This window comes from Phodopus roborovskii, unplaced genomic scaffold (genome assembly GCF_943737965.1).
Source record: "Phodopus roborovskii unplaced genomic scaffold, PHOROB, whole genome shotgun sequence".
Taxonomy (NCBI): Eukaryota; Metazoa; Chordata; class Mammalia; order Rodentia; family Cricetidae; genus Phodopus; species Phodopus roborovskii.
The window spans coordinates 4,948,798-4,969,615 of NW_026126549.1; the positions used below are offsets into that span (position 1 = coordinate 4,948,798).

General features: G+C 42.9%; 1 protein-coding gene across 11 annotated transcripts in view; it reads right to left on the reverse strand.

Moving 5' to 3' along the window:
- Positions 1-278: 278 nt before the first annotated feature.
- The window catches only part of Ppp2r2b (protein phosphatase 2 regulatory subunit Bbeta), a 382,601-nt gene continuing 362,061 nt past the window's right edge, over positions 279-20,818 (reverse strand). For all 11 annotated transcript variants that reach the window (XM_051200854.1, XM_051200855.1, XM_051200859.1 and 8 more), the window contains 3 exons: positions 12,588-12,757; positions 3,711-3,802; positions 279-990 (listed from right to left, as the gene is read on the reverse strand). In XM_051200854.1, the coding sequence (XP_051056811.1) occupies positions 711-990; positions 3,711-3,802; positions 12,588-12,757 (542 nt within the window). In that variant the 3' untranslated portion in view covers positions 279-710. The remainder of the gene's footprint in view (positions 991-3,710; positions 3,803-12,587; positions 12,758-20,818) is intronic.

A 20,818-nucleotide genomic window follows, 5' to 3' on the forward strand; every position in this document is an offset into this window, starting at 1 on the left:
GGCCTTGCCAAGCAAACTCTGGGAAGCCCCATGGAGAAAGGATTCTCTTTATACTCCCCAATGTGTTTGTGGTGCTTTGGCCATTACATTCCCAGGCTGTTTCTATGGCACTTACCAAAAGAAAGAACAGTGTCATGATGGCCCCCTTCCTATTCAGCACCCGTTTCTCAGCCTCATGAAATAAGTCTCCACCTTCAATGGAACTGTGTAAAAGGAAATGGGTGGGAAGACAGGCAAGATATACTGGCTAGGCTGATTTTTCACAAAGAGAAACTCTCTAAGAGTAAACAGTGTTTATTTTTTGTTGATTTTTTTTCAAACAAATGGAATTGCTTAATTAAAAAAAAAACTCATGTCTTTTCTCCTTAAATACTACAGACAATCTCATTTTATCGCAGCAGACACCTAGAAACAAAACACGGAATCCACCAGAGAAAACTGGGCAATGAATGAACGCATCAGAAATTCCAGTTGACTATGGAAGAATTAGTGCCAGTTGGCAGCTCTTGGTTCTAAACGGAAGTGGCCAGAGTTTGACAAAAGTTTCTTAGAATTGGGGGGCTGGGAACACTGAACCCCTTTTTAATTCTATTCCAATTGTTTATGCATAGGGAAATGAAACTCAATGCATCAAATGAAGACCCAAAGAAACATTTAAAAACTCGTTTGACTAGTATTCAGTATGTGAGACTAAGTAATAGCTTGTCCTCCTAGTTAACCTTGTCCTGGAATATATATAAGTTATTTGTAGCCGCCACTGCTATAATATTTTCTGAAGGATGCCAAGCTGTATGCAAGATCTTTTTGCTAAAGTCCAGACTGTCGACACTGATCTCGTCTTTTCTTCGCTTTCCCCCTACGCACACTTTTCGGGGTTTGAGGATAGCCCGGGGTTTGCTGTTTTCCCTTGAGGCCTCAAGGGTCACATCACGCTTGGTGTTTCTATCAAACATCCTGAAGAAGTTGTTGTAGGAGCCCGTCATGATGACACTGCAGGGGAGAGGGGAAACTGAGTATTACAGAGAAGGATGGTAAGACATTCCCATAGTGTCTTCAGGAGCAAACAATTCTTATCATGGCCAGCTCATAGGAACCAGAGGTTTAAACTGAGAACATTGACATCTTTTTGAGTCATTAAAAGTGCCAAGCTCTTTGACTTGGCTTACAACAAAGGGTTGAGATTATCATCAGCATTATTCATTTTTACTCCAGATACCTTTTGTTTTTCAGTCACTAATCTGGTTCTATTGTTGCTATCCTGGGGTTACTGACATTCCATTAGTGTAAGGAGGTGTGGTGGTTTGAAAAAAAAATGCCCCCCCCCCAAGAAGTGGCACTATTAGGAGGTGTGGTCTTGTTGGAGGAAGTGTGTCACTGTAGAGAAGGGCGTTGAGGTCTCATTTATGCACAAGATACTGCCTTGTGTCTCAGTTCACTTCCTATTGCCTTTGCTTCAAGATGTAGAATTCTCCAGCACCGGGTTTTTCTGCACACTGCCATATTCCCAGTCACCACGCTTTTTGCCATGATGATAATGGACAGGACCTCTGAAACTGTCAGCAGCCCCCTCAATTAATTAAAATGCTTTCCTTTATAAGAGTAGCTGTGGTCATGGTGTCTCTTCACAGTAACACTAAGGGAGGAGGCCAAAAGGAGGAGGTGTAAGCAGGAACACATGGAACCAGCAAACTATTTCCCAGGTTTGACACACAATTGTTTCACTGGAATTTCTGGGCTGTCTGAGCTCTGGGAACTTACTTAGCTCATCAGTCAGAGGTTTGAGGCGCTGAGGCAGTGACCACCACAGGGTGGCCTTTCTCCTTTTAGGCACCGGCTCTATAATGTTTCAGAAAACTTCCTTGTTTTTGCAACCTATCCATCCTCGGGGATGTCTATGATTGAGTGGAAGAGCAGTGAATACTGAAGACCTTCCAGCAACAGGGTACTGAATCTTTACAGCTGGCATTTAAGATAGGTGGCAGGCATTGGGGAGATGCAGGGTACTGCCTGTATCCTATTTGGACCATCTCACGGTGGCACCTCAAAAAGGCTGACATGGATTGTGGTTGGCAAGGAATGCCTGGTGTCACCCATGTTTTGGTGGAGGAAAAACAAAACAAACAAACAAGCAAAAAAACAACCTGGTAAGATTGGCTAACTTTGGGAACTTTGTCAACTGTGTGGATAATCAGAGGTTAGATTTTGTTTCACTGGCCCAGTCAAGGGATGCTATGGATAAAGGGGTATCTGTCTGTGCATTCCAGTGAACTGTCATGGGGGCATAAGGGGCTTTACCTTCACCAGTACAGTTAAGTTTCCAGTAGTTCGTGCAAGGGAGTTTCAGAGGAGATGAAGGTGTGCATTTTGACAGTGAGTGTGACAAGCTCAGAATGCACGTGTAGGGCCACTGGTGAAAGCATCTAATTACCTGGCTTTGTAGCTTCTAGGACACGGAGTTCACTTCTCCATCAAGATCTGACTTACTTTTAAGCAAGTCAGAAGAAGATGTTTTATCCTTAAGTATCTTAACTTTATCTGAACCCCAAACAACACTCCCAGTTATGATAGAGAAGAATTTATCTCAGGACTCAAAGAGTTTTGTAATTACTGCTCACTAATGTTTGAGGTTCGGCCACTGCACTAAGTCTGCAATACGCTGACTCTTAACTTCCACAACTGTGAACAGGAGATGAGGGAAACAACCCTACTGGGCTGTGGCTGGGATTAGAAGATGTGTGTAAAAAATGTCTTGTGCATAGATACCTATTATTGATTGGTTATGAATCTATGTCAGTGAAGGACAAACTGGAATAATAACAGATTTGTAAACAGTATCAACTAACAATGACTAAGTGGTAAAGTAGCAGGCTCTCTTTTTCCCTGGGGACTCCAGTTCACATGGTTTAGTTGTTTTGCTCTCTCATCCTGTGTAAACTGGATAGTGTAACCTGGGTCCTTTGTTACATGTTTAGTGCACATGATTCACCTGAATTCTACAGTAGAATATTCAATGGTGGTTTGGGAAGAGGGGCAAGATAGAGACATGGCACGCACTCATAGCTGGAATCTCTGAATGGCCTGCTGTGAAAAAGTCCCATGCTATTGAACTCTATGCCTCCCTTATCACTGAGCTAACTGAGCCCCCAGCAGCCTGCATCTAGTTTATAGTCAGAGAATCATCTGTATTTGTCAAACTACAAATGAACTATTGGGAGGTAATATGAAGTATTGTACAAATCAAGGGCCTTAAAACACTAATAAATCACTATGAAGGATTATGATTAATGAGGCTGGCTAGAATTCTGCTAATGAACTACCAGGGCCTTCAGTCAGGTCTGCTCTAGTAGCTTCAAGGGGATAGGTCTAGAAAGCCCCTTGACAATCAGAATTATGCAGGAGAGGACTTCCTGGTATCTTACCAATGGTCTTGAGTAGGCATTTGCCCCTAGCTTTTGAGTGCCTTGTATGTCAAAGACAGCATTTTCTTGTTGACATTGAACTGTCACCTGTGCCAGCCCCAAAATGAACTTAGGGTCTCATAACATGCTTCTTCTTACAGGCTTGACCACTGCCTCCAGTCAGTGAGCCATATAACACATCCTGGTCAGGTCCTGGGGCCCAGCATTGATCTCCATTTGGATGCAGTCCATTTAGGGTAAATTGTCCAGAGGTTCCTCAAGGGAAAGGCTCTTAGCCCGAGTGTTTCTTACCTGTCTGACCCATTCCACACACATTCAAATTTATCAAAAATGCAGTCATTTTCGTAGAGGGAGCACAACTTGCTGCGGAGGTAGTCATGAACCTGAGAGGAAACATCAAGAACATGTCATCATCATACAAGGCGAGGAGTCCTATGAATACTGACTTGGTGACATGAGCTGTTTGTCCCCTTGGTGTGCCCTTGCATTGCATCAGGTGGCGCTGTACTGAATGTAGGCTCAGGGCCTTGTCACTAGGAGGAAAGCCTGGCTCAGTGAGCTTCTCTTATGCCAGTGTGGATTGAAGAAAGTTGCTTGTATAGAGAGTAGCATAAAGCAGGGGCCAGTAAGTGGTAGAATTCTGTTTTGTTTTACTGTTATTGTATATGCCTGCATGATAGGTGTATACAAATCTGCTCTGTGGAGTTGGTTTTTTCTTTCCACTTATACATGGGCTTTGGGGATTGAATTAAGGTCACCAGGTATTAGAGATATAGTATGCATTTAGGCTTTGATACACAGCTCTTCATTACAAGTCTGCTCTGGGCTTGAGGCAGAGCATTGGGGAAGAGACCATAACATGGAATAGATACATGATAAGTTTTAGACAGTGTTAAAATCACAGTATGAAAGTGTGCAGAAGGTCACTGAGACATGGGGGGCATTACTTTTTGTAGGATGAGGACTCTAGGTTACATGTGATAAGGTATCATGATACCTGCAGAGAGCGAATCAGTCTGAATGGCTTCTGGAGGAAAGACTTTCCAACCATAGTGAAGAGCATATACAAAGGGCCACAGGTACAAGTCCGGGAAGGAGCATGGCAGACATATGGTGAGTAAGCAGACTGGGACCAGAGTGAAGGACATCACAGAAAGGTCTGCTGTGTTCCAGTGAAATGTGTAAGAGCAGAACACTGAGGGCAAGAGACTGGCTCTTGCTTCACTGATGGCTCAAACTAGGGCAAGAGCAGAAGCTGAACTCCAGATGGGGTCTGGGTAGCATTGATGGGAAATAGAGCGACCCTGAAGGGGGAGCAGAAAACGGAGTCAAAGAGGGTTCTGCTCTCTCTTCTGAGCATAAGATGACTGGACAGGAGGGGCTGGTGAAGCCCTTCTGAGGAGACAGATGAAGCCTGGATTAAAAACCGAATCCCTTAAAGAAACAGAAACACTGAAAACTCAAGTGGAAATGAAGATAGAGTTGAAAAAAAAATTCAGTACCTCAATTTGAAAACTCAGGGGAAAGTCTTTTAGGTAGAAGACAAAATATCAGGTTTCAAAGATTAAGCAGAGGAATTAGATTACACAAGCAAAGAACATGAAAAATTAAAAATTGCACAGGAAAGGACTATGCAGTTACTGTGGGACACCAAATCTTTGAACTATGGGCATGGATGAGAGAGAATAATTCCAGGTCAATGGCACAGACCAGATTTTCAAGCTTATAGAAGAAAATCTCCCCCTAAGATCCCCATATAGATACAAGGAACACACAGAACAACAAACATGCCATATCATAGATAAAACACTAAGTATATAGAACAAGGAAAGAGAATGAAAGTTGCAAGAGAAAGAAAAAAAAAAAAAACCCACAAATCACATATAAAAGAAAAATCTATCAGAACAATAGCTGATAGAAACCTGGAAAGCCGGAAGAGCCATGTGCTCCAAATTCAAAATGATCGTGGATGCTAACCTAGACAAAACGCAAACAAACCCCAAATGACATAACCAACACATACCTTTCAACAATATCTTTAAATAGTAATGGGCTTAATATTTCAATTAAAAGACACAGTCTGGCTAAATGGATTAGAAAACAGAGCAGGGCAGGGGAGCACATGCCTTTAATCCCAGCACTCAGGAGGCTGAGGCAGATGGATCTGTGTGAGTTCAAGGCCAGTCTGATCTACAGAGCTAGTTCCAGGATAGGTTCCAAAGCTACACAGAGAAACCCTGTCTCACTAAACAAAAAACAAAAAGAAACTCAATTTTCATTTTTAAAGGTATGCGTAAGTCTTAAAGAGGAAGGATAGGAAATAGAACCAGGAAGCAAGCCAAGCAGGTATTGCTATCCTAATATTATGTCTTCATATTAAAATCAATTGGGCAGCAAAGCAGGTAGGCTAGCTGCAGATCTACACCCCACCCTCCGCTCCTCCAACTTCCCTTCCCCCAGTCTCATCGCCAGCTCTGTAGCAAACCACCTGCTGCAGCCTCCCCTTCCTTGGCTCCATCTCCAGAGGATCAAGCAGACAGACCTCTTCCCACAGCATGCCCCTCCCCCCCCCACTCACCCTTCCTTTCAGCCTGTAGCTCCAGCTGGCCTTCCCTGGGAGGCCACAGGCCACACCTCCCAGGGAAAGAGGTGGGCTAACTGCAGATCTTCACCTTTCTCCTCTCCTTGAATCCATTCTCCAGTCCCAGCTCCAGCTCTGTAGCAGACCACCTGCCTTGGTCTGGCCTCACTCTTTGTCTTCACTCCCAGGGCTTAAGCAGATACTGGTGAGACACCCAGCCTTCTGCTTCCTGTGGGCCCTCTCAGCCCCATTCCCATTCCCATCCCTAAGTGCCAGCTCCCAATATCTAGAAATACATTGTATTGGGATCCCCCAGTGTCCACATCTGGCAGGATCCCAGAATGTTCCATACCAGGCAACACACAGCCACCACACTCTAAGAACCAGAGAAAGCAACAGAAGGAACAAAACACCCAACAAAGACAGGACCACATATCAGCATCCAGAATTACAGTCATCTCAAACTCAGATGCCTAGACAGCAGTGTGAATACACAATAACACCCAGGGTAATGTCCTACTGTAGTAGTCTCTGAGAAAAGCAACATAGCCGAAGCACATGATAAAACTGAATATGATAGAGGTCTTTAAAGAGAAAATTAATAAATCCCTTAAAGAAATCTATGGAACCACAAACAGTGGGAGGAAATGAATAAAAATGCTTCAAGACTTGAAAGTGGAAATAGAGTCAAATGAAAGCCAAACTGAGAGAAATCTGGAAATGAAAAATGTAGGAACTCAAACGGGAACCTCAGAGGCAAGCCTCTCCAACAGAATACAAGTGATGGAAGAGAATCTCATACATTGAAGATAAAAGAAATGGATACCTCAGTCAAAGAAAATGTTAAAGCTAGAGAACTCCAGGCATGAAACATCTAGGGAATCTGGGACACTATGAAAAGATTAAATCTATGAACAACGGGAATAAAGGAAGAAGAAACCACAGTCAATGGTTTATTGAAATAGTTTCAATAAAACCATAGAAGAAAATGTCCCCAAACTAAAAAAGGAGATGACTATCAAGGAACAAGAAATATGCAAAAAAAGAAATTTCCTTCAGAATATAATAATCAAAACACTAAGCATATAGAACCAAGAAAGAATATTAAAAGCTGCAAGGTAAAAAGACCAAGTAACATACAAAGGCAGACCTACCAGAATAACACCTGACCTTTCAACGGAGACTCTAAAAGCCAGAAGGGCCTGGACAGATGTTCTACAAACTCTGACACCACAGGTGGCAGCCCAGACTACTATACCTAGCAAAACTTTTAACCACTGTAGATGGAGAAAGACATCCCATGATAAAACCAAATTTTAGCATATTTATCTGCATATTCAGATCTACAGAAGGTGCTAGAAGGAAAAATTCATCCTGAGGTTAACCACACAAAAGAAAACACGAAGAATAAATGATCCCAGATCAGCAAATCAAGGAGGGGGGCACTACCACAACAAAAATAATCAGTAATCAATTAATACTGCTCATTAATAACTCAAGATCAGTGGTCTCAATTCCTGAATAAAAAGACATAGACTAACAAATGCATGTAAAAACAGGACCCCTCTTTCTGCTGCAGCCAAGAAATGTACCTTAACATCAAGGATCATCTTGAGTTAGACATCATCTCATGGTAAAAGGGTGGAAAATGATATGTAAAGCAAATGGAACCAAGAAGCAAGCTGATATAGTCACTTTAATATCTGACAAAATAGGCTTCAAGCCAAAACAAATTAGAAAGATAGGGAAGGACACTACATATTCATCACAGAAAAAAATTGCCAAGAGCACACTGCAATTCCTAATATCTGTGCAGCAAACAGTGGCAACCAAGTTCATAAAAGAAACTATTAGGGCTTAAATCACAACTGGACCTCACACACGCAGATAGTGGGTGACTTCACTACCTCATCTTGCCAATATACAGGTCATCCAGATAAAGAATAAACAGAGAAATGCTGGAGTTAATTTGCACCATAAACCAAATGGACCTAACAGATGTTTACAGAACATTTCACCCAAACACAAAAGAATATACTTTCTTTCCAGCACTTCATGGAACTTTCTCTAAAACTGACCACGTACTCAGACACAAAATAAGTCTCAACAAATAGAAAAGAAAATTGAAATAACATCCTGCACCCTGTCTAACCACTAGGGATTAAATAAAGCTGGATATCCAACATCTACAGAAACAACAGAAAGCCTACAAGCTCATGGAATGGAACAACTTTCTACATTCAGTGAAAAATGGGACAAGACAGAATTAAGAAAGAAATGAAAAATTTTAAGAATTGAATGAAAATGAAAACATGACACACCAAACAAGCTACACAATGAAGACAGTTCTTGGAGGCACGTTCATAGCACTAAGGGCCCACATAAAAAGATTGGAGCATGCCAGGCAGTGGTGGGGCCTTTAATCTCAGTACTCTAGAGGCAGAGGCAGGCAGATCTCTGTGAGTTCAAGGCCATCCTGGTCTACAAGAGCTAGTTACAACAACCAGGGTTGTTACATAGAGAAACCCTGTCTTGAAATACAAAATAACAATAAAAAAAATTGGAGCAAATATAAAGAGATCCATATTTATCACCCTGCACAAAACTCAAGTCCAAAATGGATCAAAGATCTCAACATAAAACCAGATTCACTGAACCTGATAGAAGAGGAAGTCGGAAATAACTTTGAATTCATTGGTACAGGAAAATACTTTCTGAGCAGAACATTGCTAGCAGAGGATCTAAGAATAAGTGGGCCTCATGAAACTGAGAAGTTTCTACATGACAAATATATCATCATTAGGACAAAGCAGCAGCCTACAAAATGGGAAAAGATTGTTCCCAACTACACATGTGATCAAGAAATAATATTCAAAAAGTATAAAAAAACTTAAACTTGATATTAAGAAAGAGCCTAATTAAAAAATGAGGTACAGATCTTAATTCTCAAAAGAGGAAATGTAAATGGATGAGAAAAAAGGTATGTTCAACATCTTTAGACATCAGGGATATGCAAATCCAAAACACTTTGAGATTTCATCTTAGGTCTCTCAGAATGGCTAAGATCAATAAAAGAAATGACAGCTTGAACTGTTGAGCAAGTACAGTAAGGGGAACACTCCTCCACTATTGGTGGGACTGAGAACTTATACAAGCACTGTGGAAATCAGTGTTGAGGTTCTTCAGGAAGATCAGAATTGATCTACATCAAGATCCAACTATACTACTCTTGGGCATCTACCCAAACGATGCTTCATCCTACCATAGAGACACCTTCTCAACCATGTTCGTTGCTGCTCTATTCATAATAGCCAGACATTGGAAGCAACCTAGATATCTCTCAACAGAATAGTGAATAAAGAAAATCTGGCACATTTACAAAATGGAGTATTACTCAGCTATTAAAACAGAAAAGTCATGAAATTTGTTGGTAAATGGATGGAACTAGAAAAAAATCCTGAGTGAGGTAACCTAGACTCAGATAGACAAATATAATATGTATCCACTTCTATGTGGATAGTAGCAGTTAAGTCAAGGATATACAGCTACTATCTGTAGAACCAGAGGTTAGGTATAGAGTAAGGGACCAGTGGGTACAGATAGCTATTCCTAGGAAAGGGAAATAGAAGAGATAGTTATAGATTGATGGATGGATGGTGTGACTAGAATGGGAGGACCAAGTAGGAATAAGGGTGGGAATATGAGGTGAGAGAGTGAAAATTAAGGGCTATTTAAATGGTAGTATGGGAATCTAATACAGCAGAAGCTTCCTAAAATATATACATATATGAAGGTGAGCTAAATGAACTCACCAAATAATGAAGACAGAGCTCCAACTGCACATCCCTTATCACCAAAGAAGCTTTCAATACCAGGGATGGATCACATTTAATTGGGTTGTTGGCCAAAAGGGCCCCATGAGAAACCCTAAACACACAGGCTATTGTCAAGGCTATAGGTTGGTATCTACAAGTTGATGACAAGGCCTTATTGCTGAAGACAAGTACACAATTTTGAACATGGAGAAGTCCAGCTGGTTCCTACATAGAATGTTCCCTTTTATATCCTATTGTCTTTGGTCCAGGAAGGTGCTCTATGTGCTACCCCTTTCCTCTCTCCTTTTGTCTCTGAAGACCCTTTTACTCCATTTAGCACTTCAGGGGATGATGTGGAGTTTTGCTCTCAAGTCTATGTGCTAAAATGGGTGTCCTGTTGCTCACGATGACTGTTCCTGTCTTATTCTCAGTTCCTTTGATGTCACAAGTCCAAATTCAACTTCTTGCTATTCACTGGCCTTACATCATCAAAAGCACTCAGTCATTTAGTGAAGCAACTAGAGTACCTCCCTCTCTCTTCCATTCCTCCTGCCGTCATTTTAGTAACTCAAATATTCTCTTATTAACTACTGGGTCCATCATATTCAATGATTTTCCTTCCTGTCCCCACTGTCACGTGACTAAAAGCAGTTATCTAATGTGCAAGTCTACTTTTATTGCTACTTCCTTTAGTTTTAGTTCATAGTATCTTGATTCTTCAGGCCATTGACCCACGTGCTTTGAAGACCTGCTATGTACTTGCATTGGATTATTTACCTCCCATCTGTTTGTGTTTCATTAGCTTAACATGTTCAAAACACAACTGTCAGTCTCCTCATCTAAGTCAAAAGGCAACTTCACCTCTATAGTGGTTAAAGATGGGGTATCTCCCAGTATTTTCCTTCTTACAATGCACAACAGATTCTAATGATTTTACCATGGAAACTATCAGGAATCTGGGGACCTTTGTTGCTGATACCCTCATCTGAGCTGCTATTGCCAAAGATTTTGTACTGGCTGGTTTTGTTGTCAATTTGACACAAGTTAGAGTCATCAGAGAGGAAGGAGCCCCAGTTGAGGAAATACTTCCATGAGATCCAGCAGTAAGGCATTTTCTCAATTCGTGATCATTGGTGGAGGACTCAGACCGTTGTGGGTGGGGCTGTCCCTAGGCTGGTAGTCCTGGGTTCTGTAAGAAAGCAGGCTCAGCAAGCCATGGGAGCAAGTCAGTAGGCAGCATCCCTCCATGGCCTCTGCATCAGCTCCTGCCTCCAGGATCTTATCAGGTCTGAGGTTTTGTCCTGACTCCCTTCAATAATGAACAGCAATATGGAAGTGTAAGCCAAATAAACTCCTATCTCCCCAACTTGCTTTTCGGTCATGGTGTTTCATCGCAGTAATAGAAACCATAAGATAGATTGTAAAACATTTAAAAACCATTCTTTCTGTCTCTTGTTTTTGCTACTAGAATGCAACTAGAATGAGGTTTCAAAATCATAGTGACAAAATGCTCTGGACTTGGTAATGACTCTACAACTCTGTGATTATACTAAAACCCAGGGAGTTATATATTCTGAAATGAGTGGATTCTATGATAGATGAATTGTATCTCAAGTAAAACAATATAAATCAAATCTGTCTGCCTAGATTCCCCTTTCCCTGCCTCATTTCTTTTTTTATCTAATTAAAGATATATAAAAATAAGAACAGTTATTTCTGTCCCTTGATTCATCTCCTTGTCTCTTGCCTGGCTTTTTAAAATCCTTTCTACCACTAAGTCTGTTTTTTTTTTGGGGGGTAATTATTATTATTTATTATTATTTTAAGGAAACTGTTGTGCCCAAATTCTAAACCACAAAATCACTAAGAGACCCATTTCTTATTTAAAGAGTCTTATTTAAGGAGATAACCCCATTAACTTGGGCCCTTCATCCATTCATCCAGCAAAAGCTTTTAATAAAAATACCCTGAAGAAATACCTTCGCCTTTGATCCCATGTCAATGTTTCTGCTACTCTCTATCCTATGCTTAAGGCAAGAACTTCCTATGTATAGTCCTTGACTTTTCACCCTTCCACAATCTGTAAGCAAGCAGACTCACTGACTCCCCTTCCTCCCCATCCTCCACATCCTTTTGTTATCCTGCCATCTTTAGCCCACATCAGCACCATCTCCTTTCCTTGTTTCACTACAAGGTGAAACCTATTGTTTTCAATGTCATTTCCTTGTAGAAAACCTTTTTTTTTTTTTTTTTTTTTTTTTTTTTTTTTACAGCCAGAGACAAGCAAAGAAGCTCTCAGTATGAGAATTTGTAAGACTAGACCCTGCCTTTGTCTTCAGGCTCAACTTTCTGCTGGCCTGTTCCACAATCAAGGAAAACTTTCTCAACCACAGTCCTCTTTACTCCATGTCTTTGGGCATGGTGTTTTTCTAAGTGCATGCCGTTGCTAACTAGCTCATGACAGCTTCGTGTTTGTCATGCTTACTCTACAAGGGTTCCCTACCTTGGGTCTCAGCACCATCCCTTGCACAAATGCAATGAGTCCCCTTGATTATCAGTTTCTTCACTAGAGAGCTTCATGAGAGCAAGGCCATACCTGTCTTATGTACTCTAGGTATGGTATTCATCTCATGTATCATTTTCAGGCTATAACTGTTACTAGTCCACATGCATCCTTATTTTAAATCCCAGTGACACATCACTATGAACAGCCTTCTCTCTAAACATTTGGCAGAGGCTGATGTAGAAGCCCACAAAGGGAGTGTTCTGTACCTGGTAGGTCTCGATGGGGCGATTTTCCATGTTGAGATCCCAGACTTTCACGGTCAGATAGTCTCTGGTCATGATATACCTCCCACTGTGGCTGAACTTCACATCCGAAATTGAAGAGATAATTTCAGAGAAAAACGATCTGTTGCTTGGATCTTCCGGCTCTTCAAAAACTGTAGAACAAAAGCAAAACAAAAGCAAAACTTGATGAATATAGTACAGGCTTGTGAACAGATCCTAAAGTTTGGGTCAGCCAGAGAGCTAACAGCGAATTCAGAGTTCTATGTAGGGCGAGTGTCTGTGGAATATAAAGAAGTTGACAACAGTGTTAGTTCAGTGGAAACAGAAAAAAACAAAACAAAACAAAAACCCCAAAACTGGTAGATTACTGTGTTTTCAAGGGATTGGCATGGGACCTGTCTCATAACTCTTCTTGCTGTGATACCATTTGGAAACCTAAGATCTGGATCACATTTCCCTTCATCTCTGGCTGTCATGAGTAACTGAACAATGTTCATGAAGGACATTGCAGTCACTGTTTACACATAAAGGCACCTGGGGCATCTGAATCACCCAAACAAAGGGCTCCAGATCATTTTCAAGTTTCATCATGCTGTAGCTTTGTGTGTGTGTGTGTGTGTGTCCATCCAAATCATTGCATGGGTTTGCAGTATTCTGTTGACCCACTGATAGTTTGATGAATGTTTGAGCTGTCCCCACTGAGGCAGATAAAGGCACTGTGAATATTTGTGTATAGCTTTTTAAAAATAAGGGCATGTATTCATTTTTCTTGGGCTGTGGTGGTGAAGAGTTCCAGACTCTCTTATCACCTTTGTTTGGGAGATTTAGGTGACCCAGGTGCCTTTATGTATAAACAGTGACTGCACTGTCCTTCATGAACGTTGTTCAGTTACTCAGAGTTTTAGATTCTCAGGATCTTTCTTGCTGGCTGTGGCTGATTTCCATTTCTCATTGACATGACTCCTCAATAAGTCACTGAAACCATGGCAAAAGGCATCCAATTCCTCCCTCTGACTTACATTAGCCACGCTGGCTGTATCTTTGCATTTGCCCTTTCTACACAATGTCTGATGTTTTCTTCTTTATTGACTTAATGTTCTTCACAAACCCTCAACCACACATTTCATCCAGAAAGATCTTTTCTTTTCTCTGACACCCTTAATCCAGGAGCCTACTTTGTAGACCAGGCTGGTCTGGAACTCATAGAAATCCTCCTGCCTCTGCCTCTTGAGTGCTGGAATTAGAGGCTTGTGCCACCACACCTGGCCCTTATCACATTTTCTATTGTTTGGACACAGGATCACAACAAAAGTGTAAGTTCTTACATTATTATTTAACCATTCGTGAGTTTGTTTTCTCTCTTTAGCTAGGAGGCAAGACGTTTGAAGCCAGGATTTTGGTTGTAGTTTTCCTCTACCTATAGCCATGCTGACAAATGTTCAATAAAGTAGTCTTCGACTTTTGGGATCTTAGCCTGTATTAAGTCTAACATATGCATTTGCTGATGATATTCAGTTATAAAAATGGTAGTTGCTTATGTGGTTCACCCTAGTAAATGTTCCACGAGGGTCTGAGTTAGGACCAAACCCTGGCCTGAGGTTGCTGGCTGAGCTGCCCTCCAAGGCAGCTTACTTCTTTCATGTTCTTTTCCCTTGCACAGGCAGAAGGCCATTTATTACCCAGAGAGCCCGAGTGTAGAAGTTCCGTTTCAAACCTTACTGCATTAAACAGGAACCAAATTCAAACACTGACATCCATAGAACAATTTAAAAAGGCAAAAAACCCCTGAGCAGTGAGAATAGAACTGGAGGGTTAGGAAATTCATGGGAACAGGAGGTGGGGGGGGGGCTCACTGTCTCAGGGAGGCATCCCGGAAGGCCCCTGGGTGCAGCCACCACCACTGCTGTTGTAGCTACTGATGCTGCCTCCTCTTCCAGGGAAAAAAGGCTAATTAACATACTGTTTGTAGTGAGTCAAGGGCATGGTGGTATCGGAATAACCACCTGTAAAACCTGTTACCTATTCATTCTCTGTTACCGGCTTGACATAGGGTCCCACTCTGTAGCTCCTGATTTCTGACTGGCACCCTCTTAGTTGGGAACTAAATGAGATATTTCCCATGTGTCTTAGCTCCCAGCAATCTTGTTAGCATTGGGATTTGGCAACTCCAAGTAAAACATCTCATCATCGGTGAGAAGACCGGGAGAGTTGAGGACAGAGAACAAGCTATATGCTGTGTACAGTATATGCCTGTCCTCATCAGAGACTGACTGTGAACACTGTAATGGCTGTTGTAGCTTCCGTTTTTTTGCAGCTGCCAAATAGGGCTTCACATTGCTTGGCACATGAGCTTTTATCGTTATCATATACTGCTTTTATCATTATCATATACTGCTCTGTGGTAGCCAGTCATATTTCATTTATCAAGACTGAGCCCTCTAATTGGCTAGCCAATGCCAAGTGGCCAGCCCTGAAATACTAATACACACAAGCAATGGTACATGGCCCATAGGACAAGAGGAGACAAATGTGGCACAATCACACAAGTTTAGCTACAGTTGTGAGTTGAGTTTTACCATGTTATGAACCACGTGTAGGGAAAATAAAGGAACTGGGGAGCTACTTCTGCTTCAGGGTCAGAGATGCTCAGATTTTGTTGATAATGTGGCAAAACGGTGTCTGTTTTCTAACTTTCCCCCAGAGATCCCCTTGGCTTGGCATTACAAATCTGCTGAATTAAAGGGCTTTCAACCAGATTTCAGGAAAAAGACATGAAGGAGAATAGGAGGGCACATGGGGGAGAAGACAAGCTTCGATAGCTATGAGGAAATGGTCCTGATGGGAATCATGGGGAGCCTAGACTTGTGCAATGGGGGATATGGCAGATTCACCATCATTGCATGTGTCTGCATTTTATAGATGGCAATATAACAAACCACCATTTCTTACTCCTTAAGATCTATGTACCTATGTATGTATCTGTGTGCCTATGTACCTATGCACCTATTATCCCATCTAATACTCAAATGTATGAGCTGGTAACTACCACTATTCTCATTATGGAACAGGGAACAGACCAGAAAGATTGAGCAATCTGCCCAGGACCTCACTCCTGCCCACCTGCATGGCACGGATTCTCCTCCCCTTCCCACGCCCATCATGGTACACTGAATTGCAGTTCAGATTGGGACGAATTAGCTCACTCTTAAAAACTACCTCTTGAGCTCCTATGTACTGTACTGCACAGTATGAATTTATTCAACATTGTTGAATGAATTCATAAGTCAACATAAGTCTTTTAGCCTCTTTCCCACAAGTTAATCAGTCAATACAGGCTCCCTCATGGCTGAAAGGAACACAGCCAAAATCCAAAATCTGAACTTGGTCTGCTTCCAGCCTATGATTTTTCCTCTCTTTATCACTGTTACATACAGACATTCGTGTAATTATAAAAACACAACCCACAGAGTCAGTTCAGCACCATCTGTGGAATAGGTCATCAGCACCATCTGTGGAATAGGTCATCCCTGGACTATCATTTCACATCTACCTCTGGTTTAAACATCCCAGTTCAATGCCACCATCACCTTGGCTTTGATGATCTTGACAGATGAGAGGGATGTGAAGGTTTGCTTGTGATGAAGAAGAAGTAGACTCACACTCATGCATGGGTTTTATATTGCTCACGTCTGCTGACATCTCTTCCATGGAGAAGCACAGCTGGCTCTTACGTTAGGAGACAAGGTTGACAATTTCCCCATAGTGGGGACACAACCAGCAGTTTCCATATGGAGTGAGGCAGATGGCAATTTTGCTTTAGAGATTTGCAGGCAACAGTTTTGCCCCTAGAGAGAAGAGGCTCACTGGTTGAGAAGCAGCCAGCAACTTTTATTACACAGAAGACATGTCCAATAAGTTTGCTCAATGAGGACTGGCCCACAGTTTTCCCACAGAGGATAAGAACTCTCTAGGGTTGCCAACGTCAGCCTTTGCCCAGGTAAGAACCATGAGGAAATAGTTTGAAATTAAGTGAGTGGCTACTCTACTTAATAGGCTTAGTGTGTTGATTTCCAGACATGGGCTAGAGATTGGGAACTGAGATCATATTCAGGATTCAGAAGTGGAAAACAGTGAGGCCTAGAGGCTTAATCTTTGTGAGATGCTTTTTATATACCCTTTATTGATTCCACAAAGAACTGTTCCTCAGTGAACACTGCAGTCACATGAGAATAAGTGTGTTGTGGAATAATCCTTTTGTTTACTGTGAAGCTGTGTCTTTGCCAAGGCACCTTCTGATTGGTTTAATAATAAGGAGCTGAATGGCCAATGGCTAGGCAGGAAGTGGTTAGGTAAGACCTCCCGGCAAAAGAGAAAAGAGGAGCTGAGTCGAGGCATGGAAGAGATACCAGAGGATACAGAGAAGAAGCAGGGCATGCAGGAGAAGAGGTTAAAAAGCCACGAGCCATGTGGAAGCACCTAGGTTAATAGAAATGGGTTAATTAAAGTTCTAAGAGATAGTTAGATTCTCTTGGGTTCTATCACTCCACTGAGGTCTACTCATCATCTGCTTCAGGGCCAGGCAGAGAGTGAACAAGGTGAACACACACAGGCAGCAGAGACAATGGGGCTGCTTGACCTGAGTGTCTACACCCCCACACAAATGGCAATTTCTGCTTGGTTGATTACTGCCAGGCAGGAGGAGGAGGAGTGTGGCCCCCACATAGTCATTGTGTATCATCTGAGCTGTATATACTTTTCTGGGAAAATACTGAGGGTTTTTTTTTTTGTTTAATGTTAGTGACTAAGTTTTAAAAAATTAAAGAGTGTGATCAAATATAAGTCACCTGTGAGCCACACTGGCTCTAGCTTGTGAGCCACAATGGACAGGCTATAAAGGCGTTATGGATGTTTATGTAGCATTGTGCACATGCTCTCATTTGCTCCTCCTCCATTTCCCATCTGCCTCTGCTCTCCTGTTTCTCAATGTGAGATTCAACCTTCAGGGCCTTCCTGAACAACCCAAGTGCCTGTGTTCTCTCCTTCCCAACTTGCTGGTAAACTTGGCTCAACTTCAAACTGTGTGTGTGTGTGTTGCTTAGTGGGTGGAGGACAGAGGTCAATGTCAGGTATCATCATCACTCTCCACCTTATATATTGAGACAGGGTCTCTGGCTCACTGGCAGTCCAATAAGCTCCCAGGATTCCCACTTTTGGGATTATGGGCATGTGTCATTTTTACCTGCCTTTTGTGTAGGTGCTGGAGATCAGAATTAGGTCTTCATGTTTGTACATCAAACACTATATGACTCAGTCACCTTCCAGCCCCTCTTCCTATTATTTAAAAAAAAAATCTGTATTCATTTTAGATCCATAAGGAGTTTAAGTTCCAGTTCACAGAACAGCCATCACAGAAAGAAAGCATTGGTGATAGCACCTGTCACCTGCCTGGCACAGCCCAGAGGCAGAATCATCTCTACTTCATGGCTGAGGAAATGGGATGGAGAGACTGGGCCCCACAGGACCCCGTGGTCCCTGAGTGCACACATTGTAAGGGCTCATTATCTCTGAGGGTGGAACCTACTTGTGCAGGAGCCTCAGCTGGAATCTATGATCTAAAGAGAAGGGAAACGAGACCCTGTGCTTGGCGTAGCAGTGGCCTGTCAATCTAAAGCCTGCATTTGGGCTAGCATCCGCAGAGAAGTTCATTAACAGCGGTCCTGTTTGTCGTTCTTTTGTGAAGAATAGTCATTTATTAGCTAAGCAGGTCTGGTTCCTTTTTGAGAACTGCCATTCTGGAAGGATATTGATTGAGGGGGGTTTTGAGCACATTCTTTCCAGCAGGCAGGAGCGATAGGAGGTGGCTCCAGTCCAGACAAAATGATGAGTTGGCAGTGGGGGTCTCGACAGGAGCCTAATGAAGAAATCTGCTAACAGGCAGGCCTGGCTTTATGAGGGCTCGCATTATACCCATCTCCCTGCAAGGCTAGTGAGGGGCAGAGGCCCACGGGAGCCTTATCCTTCTCTCTGCAGAACTGCACTTTCCTAAGGCCAGGGGTGCCAGGGACTTCAGGATCATGATGGCAGTATCCTCAAGTCCTTGGAATCCTGCCATACATCACAGGTTAGAGGCCCAGGCCTCTCTTCTCCACCTCCTTCCCCTTCAGAAAGAGCTCTTTGCTCCTCCCCTACTCTGTTTCTGATAATTTGTTCTCAACAGGAAGCTGCTTGCAGCTGTTCCAAGAGCAGCCCCAGCCCCCTAGGGAGTCTCTGCCCAGGTGGAGGAGATGGCGAGTGAGTGGCCCATTATTAGGGGTGATGGCTGGGAAGCTGGTTGTCATGGCACCATGGAGGCTAGGGCTGTGCTCTCAAGCTGTCCCTGTTTCCCGGGATTTATACATAATCATTGCTAGGAGAGGCAGACACACGGAGGGGAAGAGAAGAGCTACATCCTGCTGACAGCAATCTCTCTGCAGACCAAGGTGGGCAGTACATCTCAGCAGGGAAAAGCCTTGCAGGGACCCTGTGTGGGCTGGTCACAGCCTCACTGCCTTCTCATGGCTTCTGCTGTGTGGGAGTGTTCCCAGAGATGATTTTCTGCAGAAATACATTGTTACTAATCCATCAATAGACCTGTGTCTGGTGTCCAAAGCGTGCACAGGTGGAGACACATTGCTACTGGAGGAAAAACTCTGGTGTGTTGGAGCAGACAGGGGCACTGTCTTGTGTGTCAGGTCATGCGCTAGACTCCTATGTAGGCAAAATAAGGAGGCTCAGAGTTGCCTACCACTGCTCACAGAATTGAGGGTTGACTCTATAGTTCACTGCTTTCTCCCCTATGGTCTTACTTCTCTGATGATGATGCTGAGAATAGAGACTTAGGCACTCCATATGTTGGTCCCAGAAACATGAACTTGAGCTAATCCAAGCCTTAAACCTTGGATAAATAGTCAAGCAAATGGTTCATTATCTCTGTGTACTCACCAATCACAGTTAATGAGTGGAGCCATCTCTTTGTGGATTAACACTATGCGGGTGGTGTGTGTGTGTGTGTGTGTGTGTGTGTGTGTGTGTGTGACCAAATTCATTAAGCACTCACTACCCTTCTCCCACAGCTCCAGACAAACTCTCATCAGAGGTTCTTCCTCTCCTATTTGTCACTTTTGCTGTGGCTGTGACTAAACACTTGACCACTGTGGGGCAGGAGGAATTATTTTGGCGCATGGCTTGAGAGGGTGGTGTCCATCATGGTGGGAAAGGATTTTCGGACTATTTAATTGAGCTGAATGGATGGGAGATAACATCCAGGACTGCTTATCATCATGGCGTCTGTCTTTCTTAAGTGGTCCTGTCCTCCCTTCTCCCCTCCTTTCCCCTCTTTGCCTTTTCTCATTCTTTGTCTATACTGGAGATTAAACACAGATCTTGGTGCATTCCGGGAAAGTGAGAGTCTCATTTGCTTCAAGCATTTTTCTTCCTCCCTCCCTTCCTCCCTCCCTTCCTCTTCCAGAAGAACAGACTGAACTGGTATTACAAAGAAAGAAAGAAAGGAGTATCTGAGGCAGTAAAAGCTAGAGGTCAATAGGCCAAGCTAAAGGATCTCTTAAGTGGGTGGCTTCTTGTCAGCTAAAGGATAGGCAGCTCTCCATGGAGAGCACCGGTGCCTGCCGTCGAGTGGACTCCATGGCCTTGGCAGTTCCAGGGGCAGAGCTGTGGGAAGCATTGAGAGGTCTTGAGAAAAGCCAGAGAGCTGCAGCATAGTTGTGGCCGAGAGAGGCAGTGCTGGCAGCAGCCACAGGGGCTGCACCAGTTGTAGTGGTAGAAATAGCAGTGTGTTATGTTATTTAGGTCAAGGGTTAGACACCCTTGGTCCAAGAACAGTAACACGGGCTGTTGTCAAGGGTAAAGGAATCTCGACTTCAAGGCCCTCACAAGAGCTCTGACAAGTGTGACCATAGGACTGTGGCTTGTGCAAGAATTTAACACCAAAGGGTGTCCCCTGCTGCTGCTCCTGCCTCCCTGATGTCAGTTGTCAAATTCACAGGGATACAAAAGCTTCCCACCGAGACCAGCACAAAAGAGCTTCTGCCTTCAGTACAACTTCCAACTAGAGCAGGAGGACCTCAGACACACACACGCACACACACACACACAAGATCTGTTATAGATTTGTATCAAACCCACTCCCAAAAGTAAGTTGTCCTCTGACCTCCACA